At 47.9% G+C, this 26761-nt stretch overlaps 1 protein-coding gene and 1 long non-coding RNA gene across 3 annotated transcripts in view; both read right to left on the bottom strand.

The window, feature by feature from the left end:
• Positions 1–2914: 2914 nt before the first annotated feature.
• LOC143830849 (uncharacterized) lies at positions 2915–10434 on the bottom strand. Its single transcript, XR_013228611.1, has 2 exons — positions 5717–10434; positions 2915–5633 (listed from the first exon to the last, which is right to left on the bottom strand). It is a non-coding gene; the product is annotated as an uncharacterized LOC143830849 (long non-coding RNA).
• Positions 10435–13694: 3260 nt separating this feature from the next.
• Positions 13695–26761, bottom strand: part of SIX4 (SIX homeobox 4) — a 29935-nt gene continuing 16868 nt past the window's right edge. Inside the window, exons 2-3 of one of the 2 annotated variants that reach the window (XM_077323928.1) lie at positions 23622–24328; positions 13695–15624 (exon numbers count right to left, since the gene is read on the bottom strand). In XM_077323928.1, the coding sequence (XP_077180043.1) occupies positions 14828–15624; positions 23622–24328 (1504 nt within the window). In that variant the 3' untranslated portion in view covers positions 13695–14827. The remainder of the gene's footprint in view (positions 15625–23621; positions 24329–26761) is intronic. The other variant, XM_077323929.1, reaches the window with a different exon arrangement.

The following is a 26761-nucleotide window of genomic DNA, read 5'->3' as shown; positions in this document are numbered from 1 at the left end:
TGGGAAGCTCAATGTAGATCAGTGTGTGTGGTTCGAAGCCCCGTTCCATTGTAATCTACTTTATGGCCTCCTAATCCATTCCCTGCCCACCGGTGGCTTCCAGCTAAGTGCCCTCACCTAGCTGACATTTTGGGGTTTTTTTTGCTTTCGTTTTCTCCAAGGCTGCCGTTAAATGGCGTTTGGTCCCTTCCAGAAGGATGGATTATTTATAGCCGCTCACCAAAGGGGGGAAAAAACGAGGCAAGTATGCCAGATCACTCTTGTGGTTGCTCTTAAATGCCTTTTTGCAAAATTGACTTAACGGTGCGGCGCAGTTCCTCCTGCTGCACCCGGCACCGTTATAATTTCTCAGAGGTGGTCGGGTTCAGAAAGGCACGTGAGATTCGGAAAGCAATCGATATCTCCTGATTAGTTTAAAGTGAAGGAGCCAAGCAGCTGCAATAAGCTGGTGAGGAAGGGATCTCAGCAGGGTTTCCGACTGGCTGTGAAAACGTTTATAATGAATGCTTTTGGCTGATCCTGCATTGAGCAGGGGGTTGGACTAGATGGCCTGTGTGACCCCTTCCCACTCTAGGATTCTAGGAGTCTAGTTCAGCAGTGGAAGGGGCTGCCTAAGGAGGTGGGGAGCTCCCCCTCACTGGCCGTCTTCAAGCAGAAGCTGGACAGATCCTTCTCCTGGATGCTTGAGGCTGATCCTGCATTGAGCAGGGGGTGGGACTAGATGGCCTGGATGGCCCCTTCCCTCTCTAGGATTCTATGGGTCTAGTTCAGCAGTGGAATGGGCTGCCTAAGGAGGTGGGGAGCTCCCCCTCACTGGTTGTCTTCAAGCAGAGGCTGGACAGATCCTTCTGGATGCTGGAGGCTGATCCTGCATTGAGCAGGGGGTGGGACTAGATGGCCTCCATGTCCCCTTCCCACTCTAGGATTCTAGGAGTCTAGTTCAGCAGTGGAAGGGGCTGCCTTAGGAGGTGGGGAGCTCACCCTTGCTGGTGGTCTCCAAGCAGTGGCTGGACAGATCCTTCTCCTGGATGCTTGAGGCTGATCCTGCACTGAGCTTGGGGTGGGCTGTGTGGCCCCTTCCAGTTCTAGAATTATAGGATTTTATAAAACAGCGGTTGCCAAATTGTGGCTCTCCAAATGTCCATGGATTACGATTTCCACGAGGCTCATAGGAATTGTAGTCCATGGGCGTCTCGTATCTCATAGAATAGAATTGGAATGGAATTGTTGCCTTTTATTCGATATAGCCAGAGAATTTGATGTATCGTTCTTGTTTACATTCCATGCCAACCGTCCTGAGCCTTAGGGGAAGGCGGTATATAAATGTAATTGATAAACTCCAGGGTCATCTAGTCCAACCCCCTGCAGAATGCTGGAAAAGTCCCCAAAGCCACGAGATCTACCTCTCCCCACCCTCCCCAAGCCCTTTCTTCTCCAGGGAATTTGCCAACCTGGAGTTGGTTGCTCTAATAATAACCAGTGTTACAATGCAACCACGATTTTGTGGAAACAACTAGTCTGTCCACATCTGCACAAATTGGGAATGATTTCCAAGCCTAGTTCCCTGGAGGGGGGCTTGGCTCATCCCAAATGGATCCGACGATCTTGCCCCAAAAATGCTTACCTGCAAAGGTGGGATGCAGACCATACAGCCCCCAAAGACTGCAGTACACTCCGCTAATGGAGAGCAACGTTGCTAGGAGCAGTCACAGGTGGAAAAGCCGCAATTGAATATATACTTCGGATAGGATCGCCAACTCTAGATTGGGAAAATTCCTGGGGATTTGGGGGTGGAACAAATAGCATAAAGGGAAGTAAAAACCCAACCTGGGGAACAGGTGAGAGCTGCAGGTGAGCACCACAAAGGTTACAGATAAAACCAAATCTAGAAAAATAGAAACAATTTATTATTAGAGTTTTAAAAGGTTTTAAAAAGTTAACTTGTTGACTTTTGTGGTGTACACACTGAGATGTTTTGTGTGTGCCCAATAGTTATGATATTCCTTTATGGATTTCAAACACTTTTAAGCTCTAATAATAAATTGTTTCAATTTTCTAGATTTGTGGGTGGAGCCTGCAGAGGGCAAGGTTTGGGGACGGGGGCCAGGAGGGCCTAATGCCACAAAGCTCACCTTCCAAAGCACTAATTTTCTCCTGTAGAACCAATCTCCGTTGCGTGGACACTGGCTGCAATTCTCCAGATCCCACCTGGAGGAAGTTGGCAACCCCATCTTTTCCCTTTACACCAAGACAGCCAGCCTGCCCCACCTGGGGACTGCATGGTTTCCATTATGGCCACCATTATCAGTGATGTTTTACAAACGGCGTTATTTAGCAAGTAAGGAAGCGCTCTTTTGGCTTAACCTAGGAGCTGCCCACCTCTCCCTCTCCCTCTCCCTCCATGGCCATCCATGGAGACAAATGTCTCTCTGCAGGCCTCTTCCATACATACCCATGATGCTGGACAAGCTGCCCATTTGTGACAGGGAAAAGACTCTTTAAGATTTCGCTTTTTTCTCTTCTTTTTGACCGCAACCTGAATGGGAACTGGATTGACTTGAACGCTTCTTGAGAGATCCTTTGTTTAATTCTAAAAACTTTGGGGGAGGGGGGGGAGGTGAGGTTGAGAGATTGTGAGGGGCCCCCAAATCAACTGAGGGGCTTCCACCCTTGTCACACCAGCGCTCAGTCTGTTGCACAGCTGTGACAAATTCAGATGTCCCCACTGTGGCAGCCATGGGTGCCCTTTATAGGAGCCCAAGTATTTCTTTAGAAAGTGGGTGTGGCATGACGGGCCTTTTGCCCAGCAGGGCTTCTGATTGGCTGCATAGATTAAAATGCATCCCGTTAAAACAGGAAGCTACGTATCCTGCCTTACTTGGGGAAGAAAAAGGGGCTGCTCAGCAACACGAGCTATGTATAAATATAAAGTTTATTCAGTATATAGTGTTTAGAAAAATAAGTTCACATTTCAGAATACAAACAAACCAACAAAAACACTTAATCCCCCTGCCCCTTCCCCAACAAACTTCTATTACAGTACGACGTTGATATGTATTCTCCAATCTCTTTGGTTGGGGAGCCTCTCTCTTGAGCTACGCGATTACTTAACAGTGCAGCAAACATCTCCGCCTTGAACCTCCACAGTCCGGGTAGATTATCATAAGGCACAATCAAAAAAACGCATCGATTTACAGACCAAAGCTGGCGTTCTGGCCATTCCCAAACAGAATCGCCAAAGACGTTTCAATAGAGAAACCCCTGTGCTTCCCCCCTCCCCCAGCTGAGAAATGCATGTTAAAGCTTTGAAAAAACAAACTTGCAAAATGTAGACATGACACTCTACTTTGGGATAGGACAGAGGACAGGTACAGGAAGGTTCGTTTCAGAAGCTTGGGCATGCCTTCTGCGGTGGCTCTCAAGTAGTGAATCTCGTGGTCTTCTGTTTACGAGAGAGGAAGAGATCCCACCCCTCTCTCCCTTGGCAGACTCTGGCTACCGGATGAAAATGGGTCACTACAGGGTATCGGTGAGAAAGGGATATCCAACATTTTCCATTTCAAGACACGCACGCTCCCCCGAAACAGTCCTGGCAGCTGGTAAATTATTTAAGTCAGGTTCACCTTGACGGCTCCCGTTTCGGTTGGCCAACAAGCCGCAATCTGAAAACAGGCTGGCAAAATACCCGGCAAGTAAACATATAAGGAAGCGAATGATAAAACACATCCTGTATTGTCCGAGGGGCCCTTTATTTACCTGCATTTGTATTTCACAACAAAAAAGAATCGGGCAAGAAGAACACCACACGATAAATTATACGGATATATGGAATTTAAGAATTAGTACTTTCTAGCAGCTACGATGCAGTCAGAGGTGGCGACGGTGGCGGTGAATGTGCCTTCTGCAGTGACAAACGACCCTCTTGGAAACTGGACAGCTGCACAAATCTTTCTTCACAAGTCTGCGCGATATGGAGAGCTCTGCTCTGTGCATGCAGTTTTCTAGAATGGAGGGGGGCTTATAGAGAAAATTCCAGATTGGGCATCTTCTCCATACCTAGACTGGAAGTCCTGCTCGTTGGCTATAGTGTCTGGGTTTTCTATCTGGTGTGCTTTTCAGTAATTACTTTCCCAGTCCTTTTGTATGCAGTTTTAGTAACTGGAAGGCCACAAAACAGAGCTCCACTGAAGTTCCAGCACGCATACAGATCATTCTGCAAGCAGATTCTGTCTGGTTTTGGAACACTGGAAAAATCTGCAAAATCATTTATGCACACCACACACCAGAATGGTGGTCGGAGCATGGAGCATGGATCAAGGAAGCAGGTTCAAATCTACCTGCCCAGAGGGTCATGTTTTACTGTAATGCAACTCTGGGAAACCCAAGCTTCTCAGTGGGTCAAAAAAAGTAACTTATGGGTAGTCAACCTGTGGTCCTCCAGATGTTCATGGACTACAATTTCCATGAGCCCCTGCCAGCGTTTGCTGGCAGGGGCTCATGGGAATTGTAGTCCATGAACATCTGGAGGACCACAGGTTGACTACCCCAGACTTATAGGACAGTCTGTAACAGCAGAGGAAGAAATTCCATTTCAGTCTTGAAGCAATTCCCTATTTCGGAAAAATATACATTTAAAACTTTTGTTACCAGTTTTGTCTTCCTCTCCTCCAGCCCATTTTTGCCCAAATTCTTTGAGGTAAATAAGATCACCCAACATTTAGGCATTCCTTCCCTTGCCTGACATATTTTCGAACAATAAATGAACAGTGGCTTCAAAGCCAATTTGTGCCAGAAATAGAAAATTTTGGGAAATCTGCAGTTTTGTTTGGGTAAACAACGCCACAGAAACGGGATATACTTTCAGAGGCACCCTGTGTTTTTGGGAAAACGCCCGCATGGAAAATATCGGTCTCTAATAGGATTTGCAGCAATTTGGCTAGATCCCTCCATACGGTTGCCAGCTTCCAGGTGGGGACTGGAGATCTCTTGGAATTACCACTGATCCCTGATGGATAGAGACCGGTTCTCCTGGAGAAAATGGTTGCTTTGGAGGGCGGACTCTATGGTAATATTCCTTGTTGAGGTCCTCCCCTTCCCCAAATGCTGCCCTCTGCAGGCTCCACCACCTCAAACCTCCAGGTATTTCCCAACCTGGAGTTGGAAACTCTATCCATGCATGTTCAAATTAGGGAAAGATTCACACAGCCAGGTCATGAGGGGAAAGGTTTGGACAATGCAACTTTCTACTCCATTCACATAAGTCTTGGGGACAGCCCTCTTATAGGGGGGGTCACATGTCCAGTTATTGCCCCCCTAAAACATCCCACAGGATGTTGGGTTTTCCATCAAAGCCAACTATAATATTCAGTGCTAGCCATCAAAGCTACCTATGATATCTAGAAGAAGTTGAGTTTCCCATCAAGGTCACCTACAATATCTAGAGGAAGTTGGGTTTCCCATCAAGGCCACCTACGATATCCAGAGGAAGGTGAGTTTTGCTTCAAGACAACCAACGATATAGAGGAAATTTGAGTTTTCCATCAAGGCAACCCATGATTATCTAGAGGAAGTTGGGTTTTCCATCAAGGTCACCTACAATATCTAAAGGAAGTTGGGTTTCCCATCAAGGCTACCTATGATTATCTAGAAGAAATTGGGTTTCCCATCAAGGTCACCTACAATATCTAAAGGAAGTTGGGTTTCCCATCAAGGCTACCTATGATTTCTTCCCAACTTGTCAGGGATGCCTGAGCAGTTGTTTGAACTAAATGGCCTCTATGGCCACTGAGATTCTATGGTTCTAAATTAAGTGGCTCTTCCATTGGCGGACAAGCCATTGAAGGCAGAGGGAGGCGTCAGACTTTGTGGTAGGCTGGGGATAAGATCTACCTCACTGTGCCAGCGTAAGGAGAAAGAAGCTTTCTAAAAAAAGTTCCTTTGTTAAAAATACAAAAAAAAAGCGCAACTAATGTTGCCTCCCACACTCCTGCTAACATCTTGAAGAAGTGAGCAGTGGCCCTACGAAAGCTCCATCCCTGCCACAAATGTTGTTAGTCTTTCAGATGCTCTTTTCTACCACCAGACAGACTAACGTGGCTACCCATCTTGGAAGTGAGCCGTGGCTCATGAAAGCTCCTCCCCTGCCACAAATTCAGTTAGTTTTTAAGGTATTCCTGGACTCCGGCTCTTTTTTCCTGCTACAGACAAACATGGCGACCTCTCTTGATCTATCTCCGTGGAAGGCACCACATCTAGCTGCCTAGAAACCTGCACAAGTACAGACATATTTCTCACCAAATGCAGAAGACTTATCCAAAGGGACTGAGAATAAAGGCATCTGAAGAAGTGAGCAGGGACTCACAGAAGCTTCTCCCCTGCCACAAATTTGGTTAGTCTTTAAGGTTCTTGTGGACTCTGGCTCTTTTCTCCTGCTACCGACAGACTAACGGGACAACCCATCTTGGAAGTCAGCCATGACTCACAAAAGCTCCCCTGCCACAAATTTGGTTAGTCTTTAAGTTTCTTCTGGACTCTGGCTCTTTTCTCCTGCTACAGACTGACTCGCAGGGCCACCCATCTTGTAAGTGAGCATGGACTCACAAAAACTTTTCCCTTGCCACAAAATTGGTTAGTCTTTAAGGTGTTCCTAGACTCTGACTCTTTTTTCTTGCTACAGACAGAATAACACGGCTGCCTACCTCCATTGATCCTGACAATTAGTGGTGCAGGAGACCACAGGCTTGTCTGCCGGGATTTCTATTTCTACCCATGGGCTCCATGCCCCTCAGGGGACAACCCTGCCGAGGCCCGTCTCAAACCCAGCCAACAATTATGTGGGAGAGATACGACAGGCACTGCTCAGCTTAAGACATCAGAAACACCTCAAACCAGGCCTGTATGAATGTCTGATGCTCACATGTCCATTTCAGGGAACCACAGAGTTGGCAGGGGCCACACAGGCCATCTAGTCCCACCCCCTGCACAATGTAGAATCCGCCTAAAGCTTCCAGGGTAAGGATCTGTCCAGCTGCTGCTTGAAGACTCCCAGTGACGGGGAGCTCACCACACTGACCTGTAACATGCAACACAACTACAAGAATTTTGGTAAAACGAAATCCTTGCACGCCAGCAGGGTTGCAAAGGGCATTCCATCCGGAGATCTTTTCACAAGTCATCCGGAAGGTTTGCGCCCCCCCCCCACACAACAGAGACACCTTTGCATAAGAATCAATTGCCCTCAAAAATGGCAAAATGGGACTCAAATTCTAATGGATCTGGAAGTTCTGAATCTAATCTAATCTACACCAGCCTCTCTAAACTCTTGTACTATTGAGCAACCCCTGAAACAGTCTTCAGGGTTCGAGAAACCCCAGAAGAGGCGCCATCGTGCAGAATACGGTTGGGAAGCAGAGCTGTGGACACGCCCACCCAAGGCCCCTCCCCTTCCCTCCCACTCCAGGCCCATCATTGGCCATTGGGGGGGGAGACAGGTGGACATGGCCATATATGGTCCCTATCACCTGATAGTCAATTTTTTATGTTTTTGAAATTTGTTAAACATTTAACTCACACCCATTTGGGAAACCTTCAAAAACCTGGCTGAGAAAGCCTGAGCTACACAAAAACATATACCAGTGGTCCTCAACCTTTTTATCACTGGGGACCGGTCAACGCTTGACAATTTTACTGAGGTCTGGGGGGGGGTAGTCTTCTGCCGTGGGACGTTGCTGCTGTCAGAAATGACCCAGTGCTTGCACAGGGGATACCTGAGCCCCTGCTCCACTTGCTTTCCTGCCGGCGCCCCTGACTTCCCGCCGCCTGCTAGGGGGTGCTGCCAGCAGCAGCTGTGCAGTGCCAGGCCGAGGGGGAACCCCAGCCATGGCGGCCACTGGAGAGCACCAAAGGTGATCCGGCGGCAGAGTGGCAGGGCAGCCCTCAAGGCTGGAGGACGAGGAGCCACAGCCCGGTACTGACTGATCCATGGACTGGTACCAGTCTCCGGTCCGGGGGTTGGGGACCACTGCCATAGAGGTCATCCCCCATGCTGTCAGTTTTCTTTAGGAGGACTGAAGCGTCATCTGGGGAGTAGTGTCAATTTCAGGTGATCTCCAGGCCCCGCCCAGAAGACAGAAAACACACAATGTCCTGAATGAAGGCTATACAGAGTACAATCAATAGGAACTCTGTAATCAGTGTTAACCATCATGAGCCTTGTTGGAGGATCTGACCCTTCTCCCTGGACTCTTCCCATACTGTAAGCAGGTTCCCCTTGAAAACTGTTCCATGAAAAGTGTAACGAGTGACTTTATATGCACTTTACCTTTGGCTGCTTTAGAAGAGTTGGTTTTTATACCCTGCTTTTCACTGCCCGAAGGAGGCTCAAAGGGGCTTATAATCGCCTTCCCTTCCTCCTCCAACTGTGAGGTAGGTGATGCTGAAAGAGCTCTGACAGAACTGCTGAGAAACATCTCTAAGAGAACTGTGACTGGCCCAAGGTCACCCAACTGGCTGCATGTGGAGGAGCAGAGAACCATATCTAGCCCGCCAGATTAGAAGCTGCCATTTCCCAACTATGATTTTCATGTTATCTTTTACAGAATTATTTGACAGCTTCTGGGGTCTACTAGATCTATTTTGACGGTGAGCGTTCCTAACTGGAAATATAGTTCTACAATTGTTTTCATTTACCGTAGGAGTCTGTAGTTTCGAGCTAATTTTTTTGTCCTATTGATTTCTTGAAGAAAACCACAAAAGGGAGAGAAACTTGAAAGGACATGTGGAGGGGGGGGGAACCCAACCTAACTGAAAATAGTTAGGACCCTAAGGGTTGGATGTCTGCACAATATATGAATAATAAAATTGTAAAGCTTATATATTAAAAACATACACAAAGCCCATAGGTTATTCTTAAAAAAACATAATATACAACAGTAAACTTTAGACCTAGCATATTTTGACCAAAATTGGGTCTTCGTCAGAGCCTCTTGTGACGCAGAGTAGTAAAGCAGCAGACATGCAGTCTGAAGCTCTGCCCATGAGGCTGGGAGTTCAATCCCAGCAGCCGGCTCAAGGTCGACTCAGCCTTCCATCCTTTCGAGGTCGGTAAAATGAGTACCCAGCTTGCTGCTGGGGGGTAAACGGTAATGACTGGGGAAGGCACTGGCCAACCACCCCGTATTGAGTCTGCCATGAGAACGCTGGAGGGCGTCACCCCAAGGGTCAGACATGACTCGGTGCTTGACCTTTACCTTTTACAGAGGTTTAATTAGGGGCACACAGAATAATTGGGTAGAAAGTCCGTAAAGCAATCAACATAGTATTAAAACTTACTTTTGAGGATAAAATCAATGGGGAGAGAGCTGATATAAAAGGTCCTTCTCGCAGGCAGCTTAAAAATTCTAGCGAGCACCCCTGAAGCCAGCGTCTATTTCTAAGAACAGCCTATGGGCTTTGTGTATCTTTTTAATTTTATAAATTTGCACACAGTAAAGGTTTATAGAATGTTATTATTCATGTTCACGAACAGTCCTTTAGTACCGATGAAAATATTATCCAAAAGTGGTAGTTATCCGGATGGCTCTTTGATGAAGATTACAATAAATCTGAGATAAGAGCAAAAAGAAAAACAGAGATGAAGATGAAATTATCAGCCAGGAAAATAGATCTGTTCCAAGAATCACCGTTTATCACTGATTAGGTTGTTCATACCGAGTGTACTTTACATAGCCTCTGTTCAGGACTTTGTGTGTCTTGGACCTATACTGAACAAGCTGCTTTTTTTTTTAATGCATCGCACCTGGAAGAATCATAGAATCATAGAGTTAGAAGGGGCCATACAGGCCATCTAGTCCAAGATGGCAACGTTACACCTGACGGATTGCCTAGAAAGCATCTATCTTACCTACGCACACAGTGTGCTTCTTAATGTTGCTTCAAGCATATTTTCACCAGCTGGGAAGGCACCCTGCTGCTCACACCTCTTATCTCCAACTGTCAAGGTTTGCACAGGTTAAAAACGGAACTCAGAGCAGGCCCTGGCTTCTCACCACCCTCTTTCCCCAAATACTTTCAGTTTCTTCCAAAGGCTCTTGAGATATCTGCCCTCTCAACTGAACGTTTTCGCACCTTCCCTGTGCACACAGCAAAAGCCCAATTAGTTAGGCTTGCCAACGCTGGGCTGAGAAATTCCTCGAGACTTGGGAGAGAAGAAGAGGAGTTGGTTACAGTAAATCTGCACAGTGTGACCGGAGTTAAGCTGTGGCAGCCATTTTGTGGCTGGCTCTGCCTCCTGCAGCAGTCACTTTCTGGCAGCCATTTTGTTGCTGTGGCCACCATGCAATGTCAGAATTCCAAATGGGCCCGCAGGTTCAGACTGGGCAGGGACCCCTACACCAGGGGTAGTCAAACTGCGGCCCTCCAGATGTCCATGGACTACAATTCCCATGAGCCCCTGCCAGCGAATGCTGGCAGGGGCTCATGGGAATCGTAGTCCATGGACATCTGGAGGGCCGCAGTTTGACTACCCCTGCCCTACACTATTCTGGGCACAGGGTTGCCAGCTGTGGTGTGGGAAATACCTGGAGATTTTTGGGGTGGAGCCAGGAATGGGCAGGATTTGGGCTGGGGAGGGCATATAATGCTATGGAGTCTACTCTCCAAAGCAGTCATGTTCTCCAGGGGAACGTCTTTGTCACCTGAAAATGAGCTGTAAAATCGAGTGATCCCCTGGTCCCACCTGGGGACCGGCCTCCCTATCTATGAACAAGTCTCAATTCAAGAGGGGGGGGGGGGAGGACCTCCTGACAATCAAAAACAGATTAGCTACAAAACAGAATTTATTATTCCCCTTGCTAGATAGCTGGAACACAAGAGTAGAATGCATTCCTAAACTCTAGAAGTTTTTGCTGTCAGGATTACCTGCCTTTCGAAGAATCTCACCCTGTCTTCAAGTATTTATCTGGTCTTCAAACCCAGGCCAGGACGTCTAGAGAGACGACGAGCAGCCTCCGAGCAAGCCTGTCGAAACGGCTAGGTTTGACTGACCAAACAATCCAGTCACACCCCAGGTGTAGGCAAAAAGATTGCAGTGTGTCCCAAGTGAAGCTGAATCGGATGGGGAAAGGCTAGATCAAAGACTCGTGCAGAGACACAACAAACATCCTCCCTGTGGCGATGCCCTTTAGGGGTCATGGAATCCTTGAATTTATCCCGTTTGCAATTCTTTCATGGTATTGTTAGTGTGCTCCATTTATATATGTTGAGAGTCACCCCCTTTTGGCATCAGTTTTGCAGACACCCCAAACCACACACATTTCATAACATGTACTTGTAGGTGTGTTTCATTTTTACTCCTCCCTTAAATATTTTCAAGCATTTAATTTCTACACTGTTTCACTGATCTGCGAATCCCAATGTTTCTGATCAGAAGAGCCAAACTGGTCACAATAGGACTACCCAAATAAAAGGTAAGAAGGAACTGGCCCTTAAGTTTCAATAAATCCAAAACCGAGAGGTTTTTAAAAATTAGTCAGCTGTGCTTGTTGCAATGAGGCGATAAGGCCGTTAGGAAGAAAGGCACCTGGATTTAAAAAATCCAAAACAACCCCCCCGCAACATCTGGAAATTTAAAGCGTAGCACAGAACCCATAAGAGAAATAAATCAGTCAAGGAAGCATTAAATTCCCTCCCTCCCCAAAGTTAAAAAAAAAAACTGTCAGAAATAAGGTTCAAAAATATTAAAAATAAATTAAGGCGACTGAAAAACTGAACGGTCCAGCATGTCTAAAAACAACCAGGGGCATCAGTAAATATAAATAGGACACATCACACCAATAAAACTGGAAAGATCCGTTAAAGCTGCTGACATACATAGTAGGACAAAGCATACTGGGGTTTATAATTTCCAGTACCAAACAGGTCCCCCGGCCCCACCCTCTGGCTGCGCCGATTCAGAAAAACAAAACGGAACGAAAAAACCCTAAAAAGAGAAATGCATCTTTTCAAATGTTTGGGAAAACAAGATTTGGGGCACAAGAAAAGGACTCCCTCGGGGAAAAAGCTAAGCCAAAAACAAGCTGGCCAACCAACAAACAGGATTCCTTGCCATTGTGCTCGTTGCCATTCCTCAACCAAGGAGATAAAAAGAGCTCAGAAGTACGGTTGCCACCTCCAGCTTGAGGATTACCTGGAGATGGAGGAGGGGCAGAGCCTGAGGAGGGCAGGACTTGGGGAGGGGAGTTCTGTAGAGCAGGGGTTGTCAACCTGTGGTCCTCCAGAGGTCCATGGACTACAATTCCCATGAGCCCCTGCCAGCGTTTGCTGGCAGGGGCTCATGGGAATTGTAGTCCATGGATCTCTGGAGGGCCACAGGTTGACTACCCCTGCTGTAGAGTCCTTCTACCCTACTTGTGGAGTATCTAAGAAATATTCACACACGTGGGGGCTGCATCCCACCACACCACTCCACAAAGGGCAAAATGGAGGGGACGTGACCCATTTTCAATCCCCATGGGTCGAGGAGTTAAGCCTTCATCTAAAACAAGAACCTGTCTCAGGGTTGTCTTACTATTAGGTGTGGTAGAGTGGTATTAGGCTTAAAACTGGGGAGGGCCTGGGTTCAAATCCACATAGCTCGCTGAATGACTTTGGCCTAGCGTACCTGACAGGGAGTTTCACAGGATTGCCAGCTCTGAGTTGGGAAAGTCCTGGATTTTTTGTTGGGGGGGGGTGGAGCCTTGTGAGGGCGGGGCTTGGGAAGGGGAGGGGCCTCAGTGGGATATGATGTCATAGAGTCCACCTTCCAAAGCAGCCATTTTCATCTGGGGAAGTGATCTCTGTAACCTGGAAGACCAGTTGGGATTCTGGGAGGTAACCAGCCATTACCTGGAGACCACCAGAAAAAAAGGGAGCTGTGTAACCCTGACTCTGAAACTATAGTAAATAATGCTCCCAAAAGTGCAAAATACTTATTCACAAAGTATCCTAAAGACAATCGTAATAACCAAACAATACTGTAAACTTCCGTATAATACTACAACAATTCAAGAAGTGTGACACACTTATTGAATGTAATAATACAAGGTAACAAGGTCTCACAAATTTGCAATTTGTAATTTAAAAATAGTAATGCTTACTTTTCATTGTAGAATTGATTCACTTTTTGAAGGATTCTTTTAAGTTAATTTTTTATACCCTTGAGGAACTTGTTAATTTTATTACTTCTGCTGGGTAAGGATAATATTTATATATATTATTACTATTTTAAAATTACACATTGAAAATTCTTGTAACTTTGTATTATTACCTTGTTTTGCCTCAATTATTTAGGTCCACTGAGGAAGCCCCCTTGCAATCCTCACTTGTACTTCAGTAGGAACTAACCCACTGAACTGCTGGCTGAATTATTTTTTTGAAGAAGAAGAGTTGGTTCTTATATGCCGCTTTTCCCTACCCGAAGGAGGCTCAAAGCGGCTTACAGTCGCCTTCCCATTCCTCTCCCCACAACAGACACCCTGTGGGGTGGGTGAGGCTGAGAGAGCCCTGATATCACTACCCGTTCAGAACAGTTTTATCAGCACCGTGGCGAGCCCAAGGTCACCCAGCTGGCTGCCTGTGGGGGAGCGCAGAATCGAACCTGGCATGCCAGATTAGAAGTCCGCACTCCTAACCACTACACCAAACTGGCTACACCAAACTTGCATTACACTTGTTGAATTGTTGTATTATTATGCAGAAATGTACAGTATTGCTTGGTTATTATGATTGACTTTTGTTATTGTTAGTTGCGAAGTCATGTCCGACCCATTGCAACCCCATGGACAATGATCCTCCAGGCCTTCCTGTCCTCTACCATTCCCCGGAGTCCATTTAAGTTCGCACCGTCTGCTTCAGTGACTCCATCCAGCCACCTCATTCTCTGTCATCCCCTTCTTCTTTTGCCCTCAATCGCTCCCAGCATTAGGCTCTTCTCCAGGGAGTCCTTCCTTCTCATGAGGTGGCCAAAGTATTTGAGTTTCATCTTCAGGATCTGGCCTTCTAAGGAGCAGGCAGGGCTGATCCCCTCTAGGACTGACCAGTTTGTTCGCCTTGCAGTCCAAGGGACTCGCAAGAGTCTTCTCCAGCACCAGAGTTCAAAAGCCTCAATTGATTGGCTTTAGGATACCTTAAAAAGACTATTTTGCACTTTTTGAGCCATTACGATAGTTTCAGAGTCACAATTATACAGCTCCCTTCCCCCCCCCTCCCCGGTATTTTCCATTTACTGTGTACCCCATTTTTTGTATACTGAATTACCTGGAGACTGATACCCCTAAATGTTTCCGAAGCAAAAATAAAGGAAGGAAGACTTCTCTTCCCTGCCTTGAACTCCCTGGGGGAGGGCAGGATAAAAATGTAGATATGTATCATCATATATATATCTATATATATATTTGGAGGGAATCACCTCTGAAAAATACACTATAACGTACAGCGCATCTGATGAAAGTATCTGGATTATATCTGTACACCAAAACCATCCCATGCTGCATCGAGGGATCGCCTCCCTCCTAAACAAGTTAAAAAGTACGATTTTTAAAGGCTATATTGCATGCACAACGATGACTGGCAACCTCATTTGGCTAATGGAAACCTCTACTTATTTTTAAAACGTGGATACTTAAAAATGTGCTTTCTTTCCCAGGTTGTCCCATATACATTTTTGACGAGATGACGAATCACACTCCATTTCTAGGGACTTGCGATGAAGAGGTCTACTGAAATGAAAACGAGGAAGGAAGGAAGGGAGGGAGGGGGACAAAACCCCAAAAACACCCCAAACCACACACATTTACAAATCTTGCATATCTTCGTCCAGCTGTACCGTCTGGAGTTTGGCGAGCTCCTTCTTGTCCGTTTCCAGCTCCTCGCAGATGGCGTCCACCATGCTGCTCATCACGTACTTGGTTTTTGAATCCAGCATCATTAAGGCGCTGGCCGACTTGCTGTCGACCTCGGCCAAGAAGTTGTCCTTGAGGTGGGGCACCGACTGGAGGAGGAGCCGCTGCTCTCTGACGAAGCCGGGGTGGATTTGTACCGAGCTGTTTTCGGGATGGTTGCCGGAGGTGGCGCCGACCCCTTCCAGGGACGGCTGCGTCGTGGAAATGGACATCAGGTCGTGACTGGCCATGAGGGGGCAGTTCTGAAGGGTGGCGTAGTTGGCGCTGCTGACGGAAATGACGGTGGCCCCGCTCGTCACGGGGGACGGCAGGGGCGGGCTGTCCGGCACGCCGGAGCCGAGCTCTTCGGCGTTTAAGAGAGCGGGCGGCGCGAGGGAAAAATTGGGCGACAGCGTTACGTTGACCAATGAGGAGGCTCCAGGCAGGAGGCCCCCGCTGGGCAGGCTGTCCGAAGGCAAGCTCTCGTGCAGTTGGCCGTTTTGACCGAGGGACATGACCTGGGAAAACACGAGGCTGGGTTGCAGCCCTTCCTGCTTGACTGGTCCGACAGCCTGGCTTGAGTTGGGGACGGTGTACACCACAGCACTGGGGGCGAGAGAGCTGAAAAAGACCTTCCCCTGTTCTGCGGAGGTAGAGTCGCTGGTGAACGTGGCCCCGCCGGATGAGCTCTGGTTTACTGAAATGTTGCCTGCAGTGAAAGACAGAGGGGGGCAGGGGAAAAAGAGTTTTAAGTCGTGTGGTGGCCCAAGGCACATCGGGAGAAGAGTCGCTGGAAAGGACAAGAATGGTAAGCAACGTGGAAGGCGGGTACGAGGAGAGGATGACCTGACAGGAGACGGAGGGAGTCTATCAAGGAAGCCCGCTGGTTGTGAGACCCGAGTGAGGCTGTGAACAAGAGGACGTTGTGAAGGGTTGCCATAAGTCAGAAGCATGGATGGGGAGACAGCTGCCGAAACAGCTGTCCACAAACGCAGAATCTTCTTTATTTTTAAACATAAAAACCAAAACAAGATCCGGTATTTAACTCGTTTTCAAGGAGAAGTCTCTTCCTCAGTGGTGTATAGTTCTGAAAGGCCAATAAACATAAAAGCTAAAATGAGATCCGTATTTAAATTGTTTTCTAGGAGGAGTCTCTTCCTCAGTGGCTTATATTTCTGAAAGGCCAATAAACAAGTCTCTTCCTCAGTGGCTTATAGTTCTGAAAGGCCAATGATTTTATAAAATGTTCTTCACCAGTCACGTAAGTAGGCTGTTGCCATGCAGATCCCCCACTAAAAATAGCAGGAACCTATGGTCCACTGGATACTTTGTAGAAATTTATACTCATAGCGACTGATGAAGAACATTTTGTAAAATTGTGGGATTTCAGAACTATATGCCACTGAGGAAGAGTCTTCTCGGTGAAAACGAGTTCAAATACCGGATCTCGTTTTGGCTTTTCTGTTTAAGAATTTTATGTTTAAGAATAAAGATTTTCTGTTTGCAGATAGCCGTGTGGGCAGCTTTCTTTGCATCTTAAGTTGCAAGCAACCTGATGGCACATGACATCCATGGCGCTTTTGTGCTTACTAAATAATGCTGTTTCAGTCCACTTGACTGACTGTTAGCATATGGATGCTGCTTTTTCACAGAGTTCCAGGAATCGATTTGAATTGACCCAATTTTTAAAAATTTTAATAATTTATATCTGATCATACTATGCTTGACTAGGTTTCTCTATTGTAGAATCAGAAGGTTGGAAGGGACTTCCATGGTCTATGTTTCCTTCATTGTACTTCTTATGCCTTGAGCCACTGGGAAGGGCAATATAAACATTTAATTAATAAATAAAAGTAAATAAGTAAAATCCAATTGCAAAGTTCATTGAAAGAGAATTATGTGTTAGAGGGCCCACATGTCGGTCTCTCCAGTTATCAGGCTCAATTTAAGGTATTAGCTATCATGGACCTCATGACAATGGGCGGAATCCATAACTGTCCATAAATGTGCCTTCTCCTTGGGGCCATCCCTGCTGGGTCCTTCTGCAAACATAAAGTGAAGCCATATTGGCTCAGGCCAGTGGCCCATCTAGTCCAACACTCTGTGTCACTCAGTGGCCAAAATCCACGTACAATCAGGAGATCCACCAGTGAGGACATAACTCCAGAAGCCCTCCCACTGTAGCCCCCCAAGCATCACTGATCCAGACATAAGAACTTAAAAGAAGCCATGCTGGACCAGGCCAATGGTCCATTCAGTCCAACTCTATCACAGAGGACTAAACTCAGGTGCCATTAGGAGGTCCACCAGTGTGGCCAGAACTCCAGAATCCCTCCCACTCTTGCCCCCCAAGCACCAAGAAGACAGAACATCACAGCCCTAGACAGAGTGTTCCCTCTATACCTTGTGGCTAATAGCCATTCATGGACCTCTGCTCCATATATTTATCTAATTTCTTCTTGTAGCCTCCATCACTTCTTGTGTCAGTGAATTCCAAGCAATGCAAAATTTATGACTTAAGAGAGCTTTCCTATACAGGCAATAGAGACTAGATGACTAGATGACAAATTTACTTGGAAAAATTATTAAGGACTGTGGTTTATACTTCTGTATATGGCTTGTTGAAACTCTGATTCTGTGAAGATTCAAGGGGGTGGCAGGTTACAGTGGATGAGCAATAGAGTGTCCTGCATAGTGCAGGGGGTTGGACTAGATGACCCAGGAGGTCCCTTCTAACTCTATGATTTTATGATTCTAAATTCCATCTCAACATCCAGAAGAAGTTCCTGACAGTAAGAGCGCAGGCTTCCTTGGGAGGTGGTGGGTTCTACATCTTTGGAGATTTTTAAACAGAGGCTGGATAGCCATCTGACAGATGGATAATGCAGGGGGTTGGACTAGATGACCCAGGAGGTCCCTTCCAACTCCATGTTTCTATGATTCTATGAACATGGCCATATATGGTCATGTCACCTGATAAATGTTTAACAAGTTTTAAAAATATGTTAAAAATGAATTAACTCCCACCCATTCAGGAAACCCTTCCAGGGCTGTCAAGAAACCTCCGGGTTCCACAAAGCCCTGGTTGAGAAAACTTGGGAGTAGACCACACTGGCCTTGGTAGATGGTTGATTCAGCATAAAGCAGTCAGTGATGGGCCCTGGAGGGGGTGGGAAGGGGAGGGGCACCAGGTGGGCGTGTCCATAGCTCTGCTTCCCAACCGTATTCTGCCCGATCGCACCACTTCTGTGTTTTCTCAAAGGCAGAGGAATATTTCAGGGGGTTCTCAAGTTAAGAAAGGCTGGTCTACTCAGCTATTCTTCAGGGTTTCAGGCCGAAGCCTTTCCCATCCCTTCCGACCTGACCCTTTTAAAACCAGAGATGCTGGGAATTGAACCGGGGGACCTCCTGTGTGCCAAGTGCATGCTCTTCCGTGGGGCCACGGCCCCTCCCGGTTCTGCCCCCGAAAGATGAGATCAGAATGCAACGAGAGAAATTTAAAACGTTAACCCTTTCTCATGCTTCTGAAACGTTACTCAAAGGACTCCACACCGGAAGACCAAAGCAGCTTCATTTCAAGGAAGTCACGGGCAAATGCGTCTTTGTCGGGATAAAATCTGCTTCCCACTGCCTTTTAAGGTAAAGGTATCCCCTGTGCAAGCACCGAGTCATGTCTGACCTTTGGGGTGACGCCCTCTAGCGTTTTCATGGCAGACTCAATACGGGGTGGTTTGCCAGTGCCTTCCCCAGTCATGACCGTTTACCCCCCAGCAGCAAGCTGGGTCCTCATTTTACCAACCTCGGAAGGATGGATGGCTGAGTCAACCTTGAGCCGGCTGCTGGGATTGAACTCCCACTGCCTTTGAGAAGAAACCCCCCCCCCAAAAAAAAGAAGGGTAAGAGAAAGGTGGAGCTGTCACCCAGATGGCAAAGCTGACAAGCACTTATAAAGTTCTCTCTCAAGGTGACAGAAAACACCCCTCGACAGCTTGGGGAGAAATCCGTTCACGAGATTCACTGAAATTCGCAGGACGATTTTTCACTCCCCTGAGACAGACACCTTGGCATATGCTTGCATTTAAAACTGCTTGCAGGGGGATCTTTTTAATAGAAAACACCTACCCTGCAAAATTTACAGCCTCGCAGAGCATGGATTTATCTTGCTTTGCTACTTTGCTGAACAAGAAATATCCTTGTTGTTTGTTTGGAAGGAGATTCGTCTCTGACCAAATTTTCGGATCGACATTTATTGGCTATCTGCTTTAACAACACAGCGACAACTATTACAGGCCTGATTTACTCTGGGCCAACTCGTCTCTTACTTTCTGGCCAGAAACCAGCATGGTGAAGTGGTTAGGAGTGCGGACTTCTAATTTGGCGAAACGGGTTTGATTCCCCGTTCCTCCTCCACATGCAGCCATTTGGGTGACCTTGGGCTGGCCACAGCACTGATAAAGCTGTTCTGACCAAGCAGGAATATCAGGGCTCTCTCAGCCTTACCCACCTCACAGGGTGTCTGTTGTGGGGAGAGGAAAGGGAAGGCGACTGTAAGCTGCTCTGAGACTCCTTCAGGTAGAGAAAAGCGGCATAGAAGAACCAACTCTTCTTCTTCAGAAATATCAGGGCTCTCTCAGCCTCACATCCCTCACAGGGTGTCTGTTGTGGGGAGAGGAAAGGGAAGGCGACTGTAAGCCACTTTGAGACTCCTTCAGATAGAGAAAAGTGACATATAAGAACCAACCTTCTTCTTCTTCTAGTTATAAAGCAGGGTGGCCAAATTGTGGCTCTCCAGATGTCCATGGACTACAATTCCCACGAGCCCCTGCCAGTGCTGGCACGGGCTCATGGGAATTGTAGTCCACGGACATCTGGAGAGCCACAGTTTGGCCACTCCTGTTATAAACGGCTTGATCAGCAAACATGGGGTTTCAAAGTCAGGGAAATGTGCATTTTGCAGTTATGCCAAAAAGAGTTTGCTAAGGATTGCAATATATAGCATGGCTGAAACCCTTAACTTTCTTTTTTTTTTGAAGAAGAAGAAAATGCACTTGAAAAATGTGCGTAATCCTCCCAAGATTTTCAGAGGCCTGAGGAGCATTTGTCCTTCCCCACAAGGAACGTATGCCAAACAAGCATATATACTCTCATATTCATCATTTTGCACAATTCTGCTTAGGTGTTAGCTCTGCTCCTGAGACAGATACTGCTATTTATACATGATGCACAAGCACAGCTTGGAAAAACAGCCAACGTCGGTCGTGGAGCTTTCTAGGTGACCTTGGGCCAGTCAGCGTCCTATGACTCGTCCTACCTCACAAGGTTGTTGGGAAGATAAAGGAATGGGGAGAGAAAGCCAGAGAGAGAGAGAGAGGCAGAGATCATGTATGCCATTCTGAGTACCTAAAACAGGGGTAGTCAAACTGCGGCCCTCCAGATGTCCATGGACTACAATTTCCACGAGACCCTGCCAGCAAATGCTGGCAGGGGCTCATGGGAATTGTAGTCCATGGACATCTGGAGGGCCGCAGTTTGACTACCCCTGCCTTAAAAGAATGGCAGGATAAACATGCTGCAATCATAATAATCCTTTAAATATATTGTTTCATGTATTGTTGATTAGTTTAATGTAAACCGCCCTGAGCCTTCGGGGAGGGTGGTATATAAATCTAATAAATAAATAAATAAATAAATAAATAAATAAATAAATAAATAAATAAATAAATAAATAATTATTAGGCTGCATTCCGGCACAGAGACTAGGCCCTGGTGTATTCAAGAAGCAGCGATATCGGGTAAAACTGTTAAGCCAGCTCACTGGGAGGGCAGTATACAAATCAAATGAATGAAATAAATAAAGTGACAGAACAAGCTGAACCTATAAATTACAAGTTCCAAATGTTCACACAAAGAACTCTATGTAAGAATAACAGTCGCAGGGCAAGGCAGGCAGCTTCTGACCCATTATTCTGCTTTTTGCTATGGTAGTTTGTAACAGAGAGAGGAGATTCCAAAATGCCATCCTCCCACCGGCAAATTTGAGTCAGTGAAAATTCCTTCCCCTCTGTTTTCCCTTTCACTTCTCCAAAAGCCCCTACAGCCTTTCTGGTATTTTCCTGCCAACTTCTCTCCTTCCCCAACTCCTTTCCCTTTGTGCAACCCCCCCCCCACCCAAAAAAAAGGTCCCCTGCCCAAAACCAGCTCAAGATCCCCTGCCCAAAGGAAATCAGAGAGGGCCTCCAGGGTCATCTAGTCCAACGCCCCTGAACAATGCAGGAAACTCACAACTATCTGCCCACTCACAGTGGCTCCAATTCCATGCCCAGATGATGCCTCCGCAACCAGAATTTCTGGCCAGTCTGGCCTGGAAGAAATTGGCTTCCTCATCCCAAAGTTGCAATTGGCATTTCCCTGGACATGCCAGAAAGGGCCACAAAAGCCAAGCACTGACACAGTCCCTTCTGCCCACCCACTCACAATCTGCCTAAGTCCACAGAATCAGCATTTCTGTCAGATGGCTCTCCAGCCTCTGCTTAAAAACTTCCAAAGATGGAGAACCTTCCACCTCCGAAGGAAGCCTGTTTCTCTGAGGGACCACTCTAACTGCCAAGAACTTCTTCCAGATGATGAGATGGAATATAGAATCATAGAATCATAGAGTTGGAAGGGACCTCCTGGGTCATCTAGTCCAACCCCCTGCACTACACAGAACACTCACAACCTTCTCGCTCACCCACTGTCACCTGCCACCCCCTTGAGCCTTCACAGAATCAGCCTCTCCGTCAGATGGCTATCCAGCCTCTGCTTAAAAATCTCCAAAGATGGAGAGCCCACCACCTCCCGAGGAAGCCTGTTCCACTGAGGAACCGCGGAACTTCTGGATGTCTAGCCGAAATTCTTCTGAATTTATTTCAATCCACTGGCTCTGGTCCAACCGAAAACAACTCTGCTCCATCTTCTCTATGACAGCCCTTCAAGTCATACGAGAAAGACCTCTGCCTCAGACCACAGACCACGGTGAGCTGCCACCAGTCTGCATAGACCAGTCTTTTTTCCAACCTCTTCACCGAGGAGGAGACCCTGAAATAAACTGTCAAGCTTTGAGGAGCCCCGGAAGTGATGTCAGCCGGCTATGCCTGCTTGCCACGCCCCCAGAAGTGACATCACCACCCAGGCAGGCTTGGCAAGAACTGAGGGGAGAGACAGGAGCTAGTTGACAGAGGGAATAGACATACAGGCTCCGCCCCCTTCTGGGCCCAGAACCGGGACGTAACAGGAGCAGCCAGCTTGTGGCCAAGTCGATCACGGCAGGAGAGGAAGGGCCACGGACCCCCTCCGGAGTTCCCGCCTCCTCGGACCCCTGGTTGGGAATCCCCAGTGCAGACCTGACTGACTCTGAGGGATCAAGGCTACAATTCAGTATAAGGAATGGTTCATGTGCTCCAATGTGAACAATGTTGGCAGCGATTGATAAACTAGAATGTTTTGAATAATTCCTTGTTAAAGAGGCCGGTGCTTTCAAAGCTATAAATAGCTTGCTGCAAAAACATGTTGGCCATGCCACAGATTGCAATGGTGTGAGAGGCTCTCTCTCTTCGGATAATACATTTTGTTTACTGCAGACTTGGGTTTCTACCTTCAGTTTTTCAGTTTAGCCGCCTCTCGGAGGGTAAATAGTCAGATCCGCATGCTAAGGTACTATAAGGCAGGGGCAGTCAACCTGTGGTCCTCCAGATGTCCATGGACTACAATTCCCATGAGCCCCTGCCAGCAAATTGTAGTCCATGGACATCTGGAGGACCACAGGTTGACTACCCCTGCTATAAGGTGCAACAGTTTGCAGCTCTCTTGGCTACCGGGTGTACTTGTCATTTTTCTGACAGAAAGCTAAGATATTTATACAATAAATAGCCCAAAGTTCAATTTCCTAGGCTAAATTATAAACAAAGCATTTTACATCCAGTCCAGCCTCCTGTCTCACACAGGGGCCAGGAGGGCCAGCAACAGGGCAGAGAGGCCGAGGCCTTCCTAAGAACATCAGGAGAGCCCTGCTGGGTCAGACCAGGGGTCCCTCCAGTTCAGCCTCCTCTCTCACACAGGGGCCAGCCAGTTCCTCTGGAGGGCCAGCAACAGGGCAGAGAGGCTGAGGCCTTCCTAAGGACATCAGGAGAGCCCTGCTGGGTCAGACCAGGGGTCCCTCCAGTCCAGCCTCCTGTCTCACACAGGGGCCAGCCAGTTCCTCTGGAGGGCCAGCAACAGGGCAGAGAGGCCGAGGCCTTCCTAAGGACATCAGGAGAGCCCTGCTGGGTCAGACCAGGGGTCCATCCAGTCCAGCCTCCTGTCTCACACAGGGGCCAACCAGTTCCTCTGGAGGGCCAGCAACAGGGCAGAGAGGCTGAGGCCTTCCTAGGGACATCAGGAGAGCCCTGCTGGAACAGACCAGGGGTCCATCTAGTCCAGACCAGTGGTCAATCCAGCCCAGCCTCCTGTCTCACACACCAGCCAACCAGTTTTGCAAAGTTTCCAGGGATGTTACATCTCTAGTTTAGCCAATGTCACTCGCGACCCCCCCCTAAACCGAGGGAAGGCCCGGCAGAGTGGCTAAGACGGATCCGATAATATACAGGCACAGCTGCAAGGAGATGCCAGATAATATCTTGTTTCAATTGCCTGGCAAATAAAAACGTGCTTAAACAAACAAGCTTTTACCTTGGGAGGAAGCCACTGACACGGGCGGCAGCTGCAGAGACGAGAACCCAATCCCTCCGTTAAGTAACTGGGCGTTGGCTGCCGAACCGGGGATCTGGACGATGCCGTACTGGTTGATCTGGACGGGGGCCGTAAACGTCACCACGGAGCCGCCATCTTGAGAAGCGATGGCTTCTTCGCTTTCTTCCTTTTTCACCTCCATGCTGGGGATCAAACCGGGGAAGGAGGCCGGCACCGGACTGGAGCTGTAGGTCGTGGTGGTGGTGGAGGAAGCGGCCGAGCCGGACATGGGACCCTGGAGGAGCTTGAAGTCTTTCACGTCTTCGGAAGAAGTCGCCAAGAGGTCGGCCATGGGGACCCCGTTGGTCAAGGCATCCGGAGACGTCTTGGGCTGGCTCAAAGAGATGGTTTGCGAGCCCCCCATGTTGAGTCCGTTGAGAAGGACCCCGTTGGGACCCTGGATGAAAGAGGTGCCGTTCAGGAAAACCGGGGAGGGGCTGGCAGAGACCAAGTTCCCGTTCAGCAAAACGCCCGAAGAGCTCAAGGAGATTTTGGTGTTTCCAAGCTGCTGCATGTACACGGGCTCCAGGTGACTAGGGAGGCTCAAGCTGGCCACTCCATCAGAGGCGTTGGCCAGGGGGTGTGGCGGTAGGTCCTCTTGCCCCTTGCTGGATTCGTCTTCGGTGCTGGGGTTCCCATCTGACTCGCTGAGAGTCAAGAGAGAAAGGACAGTATTTATTCACTTTTCTCAACTTTGTCTTACCATTGAGAACCCCCTGAAATATTCTTCCGGCTTTGAGAAACCCCACAAGTGGCGCCACCGTGCAGAATGTGGTGGGGAAGCAGACCTGGGGATCCTCTCCCCTTCCCACCCCCTCCAGGCCCTTCAAGAGCAAGCTTGGTGTAGTGGTTACGAGTGCGGACTTCTAATCTAGCGAGCCGGGTTTGATTCCCCGCTCCTTCTCCACATGCAACCAGCTGGGTGACCATGGGCTGGAATATCAGGGCTCTCTCAGCCTCACCTCCCTCATAGGGGAACAGCATCCTGCCCTCCTCCAAGTGACAACCTTTCAAATACTTAAAGAGGGCTATCATGTCCCCTCTCAACCTCCTTTCCTCCAGGCTGAACATTCCCAAGTCCCTCGACCTATCTTCATAGGGCTTGGTCCCTTGGCCCCAGATCATCCTCGTTGCTCTCCTCTGTACCCTTTCAGTGGAATGGAACAGACCAACTCTTTATTCAGAAGATTTGTATGCCGCTTTGCCAATAAAGAGCACTGGTGAGGGGGATGCCTCTGTTGATCCACCCCAAGACTGAATTTGCCTTCTTTACTGCTGCATCACCCTGTTTGCTCATACTTAGCTTACAGTCCGAAAGTACCCCAAGATCTCATTCAGGCACATGGCTAAAACAGAAGCAGCGGGGTGAGTGGACAAAATCTCACACTCGTCTTTACATGCACTGGTCTTGGCTCTGCACCCAAGGTTATTGTTATCTTTAACAAGCCTCTTGTGGCGCAGAGTGATAAGGCAGCAGACATGCAGACTGAAGCTCTGCCCATGAGGCTGGGAGTTCGATCCCAGCAGCCGGCTCAAGGTTGACTCAGCCTTCCATCCTTCCGAGGTCGGTAAAATGAGTACCCAGCTTGCTGGGGGGTAAACGGTAATGACTGGGGAAGGCACTGGCAAACCGCCCCGTATTGAGTCTGCCATGAAAACGCTGGAGGGCGTCACCCCAAGGCTCAGACATGACCCGGTGCTTGCACAGAGGATACCTTCACCTTTACCTTTAGGGCAGAGGCTAGCTTTTCCGGCAGGGGAAAGCCGGAAGTAGTTTCAAAGCGGACAGTCACTGCAGCTAGTAAACCTACCTCCATACTGCTCTGGCTAAGCAAGCGCTTTATACTTTATTTATTTTATTGATTGACTGATTCCCTGCCACTCTCGACATGCGGCTCCTGGCGGGTTACAAGACTGATCCCCAATTACAATAACCCCCCCAATAAAATCCCATTAAAACAACATACAACAATAGATAAATCATGGTGGTGAAAAATCAACTCTCACCCCACCGTGGCTGACTGTCAGCCAGGCGTCAAGGGGGACTGCATCCGCTGATCACCGATATGGTGGTAGATCTTCCTTTGGGGAGGGGGGCATCTGATTGTCTAACTGCACCATATACCTGGCCCTGTGGAGGACATGGGGTGACTGAATAATGCTACCTGCAACCAGGTGGAGAAAGGACCATTTCTAGGGCCAAATAATAAATCTTCCATTTGGTTTCAGCCATCCCCCTACACCCAACCTTTCCTCTGCCTTTTCTGACTCACAAATATTTTTAGGCAGTTGACAATACAACAGCTGCCGGCTTCGCGTGCGTGGGAGGTATGCTTCCAATGTTTAAATAAAACACGGTTGCGCGTACAGTACAATCCTGCCGACCCAGCCTAAACACACTGAAATCAAGAGGCTTAAATTGCAATAACTCTGTTGAAGACGGCACTGCTTTTAAATTTTACACGCGTACTAAATGTTACGGCTCCGCTCGGCAAAAGGGGAAATGCGCTCTTGTGACGTCCCTGAAGTTCTGAGCTGGCTAGGCCGATCTGGTCAGATCTCGGAAGCTAAGCAGGGTCAACCCTGGCTAGTGTTTGGGTGGGGGACCACTGAGGACCCGTAGGGTTCTGATGCCACGCAGGCACTGGCAAACCACCTACGTTCATCTCCTGCCAAGAAAACCCTGCACTGCAATGCTCAGGACGGGGCTTGATCCGTGGTTGTCCACAGTCAGGAAACTCGTGAAGTTGCCTTCTATTGCAGGGGTGGCCAAACTCCAGATGTCCATGGACTTCAGTTCCCACGAGCAAGCTGGGAAGGGCTCCTGGTAAATTGTAGTCCATGGACAACGAGATCTGAGCACCATGGAAAAATGGGCAAATGAGAACAAGATGCAATTTAATAAAGATAAGTGTAAAGTTCTGCATCTGGGTCAGAAAAATGAAAAGCATGCCTACTGGATGGGGGATACGCTTCTAGGTAACACTGTGTGTGAATGAGACCTTGGGGTACTTGTGGATTGTAAACTAAACATGAGCAGGCAGTGTGATGCAGCGGTAAAAAAGGCAAATGCCATTTTG

The sequence above is a fragment of the Paroedura picta genome, chromosome 2 (assembly GCF_049243985.1).
Source record: "Paroedura picta isolate Pp20150507F chromosome 2, Ppicta_v3.0, whole genome shotgun sequence".
Classification (NCBI taxonomy): Eukaryota; Metazoa; Chordata; class Lepidosauria; order Squamata; family Gekkonidae; genus Paroedura; species Paroedura picta.
This window is presented reverse-complemented; position numbering and strand designations above follow the sequence as displayed.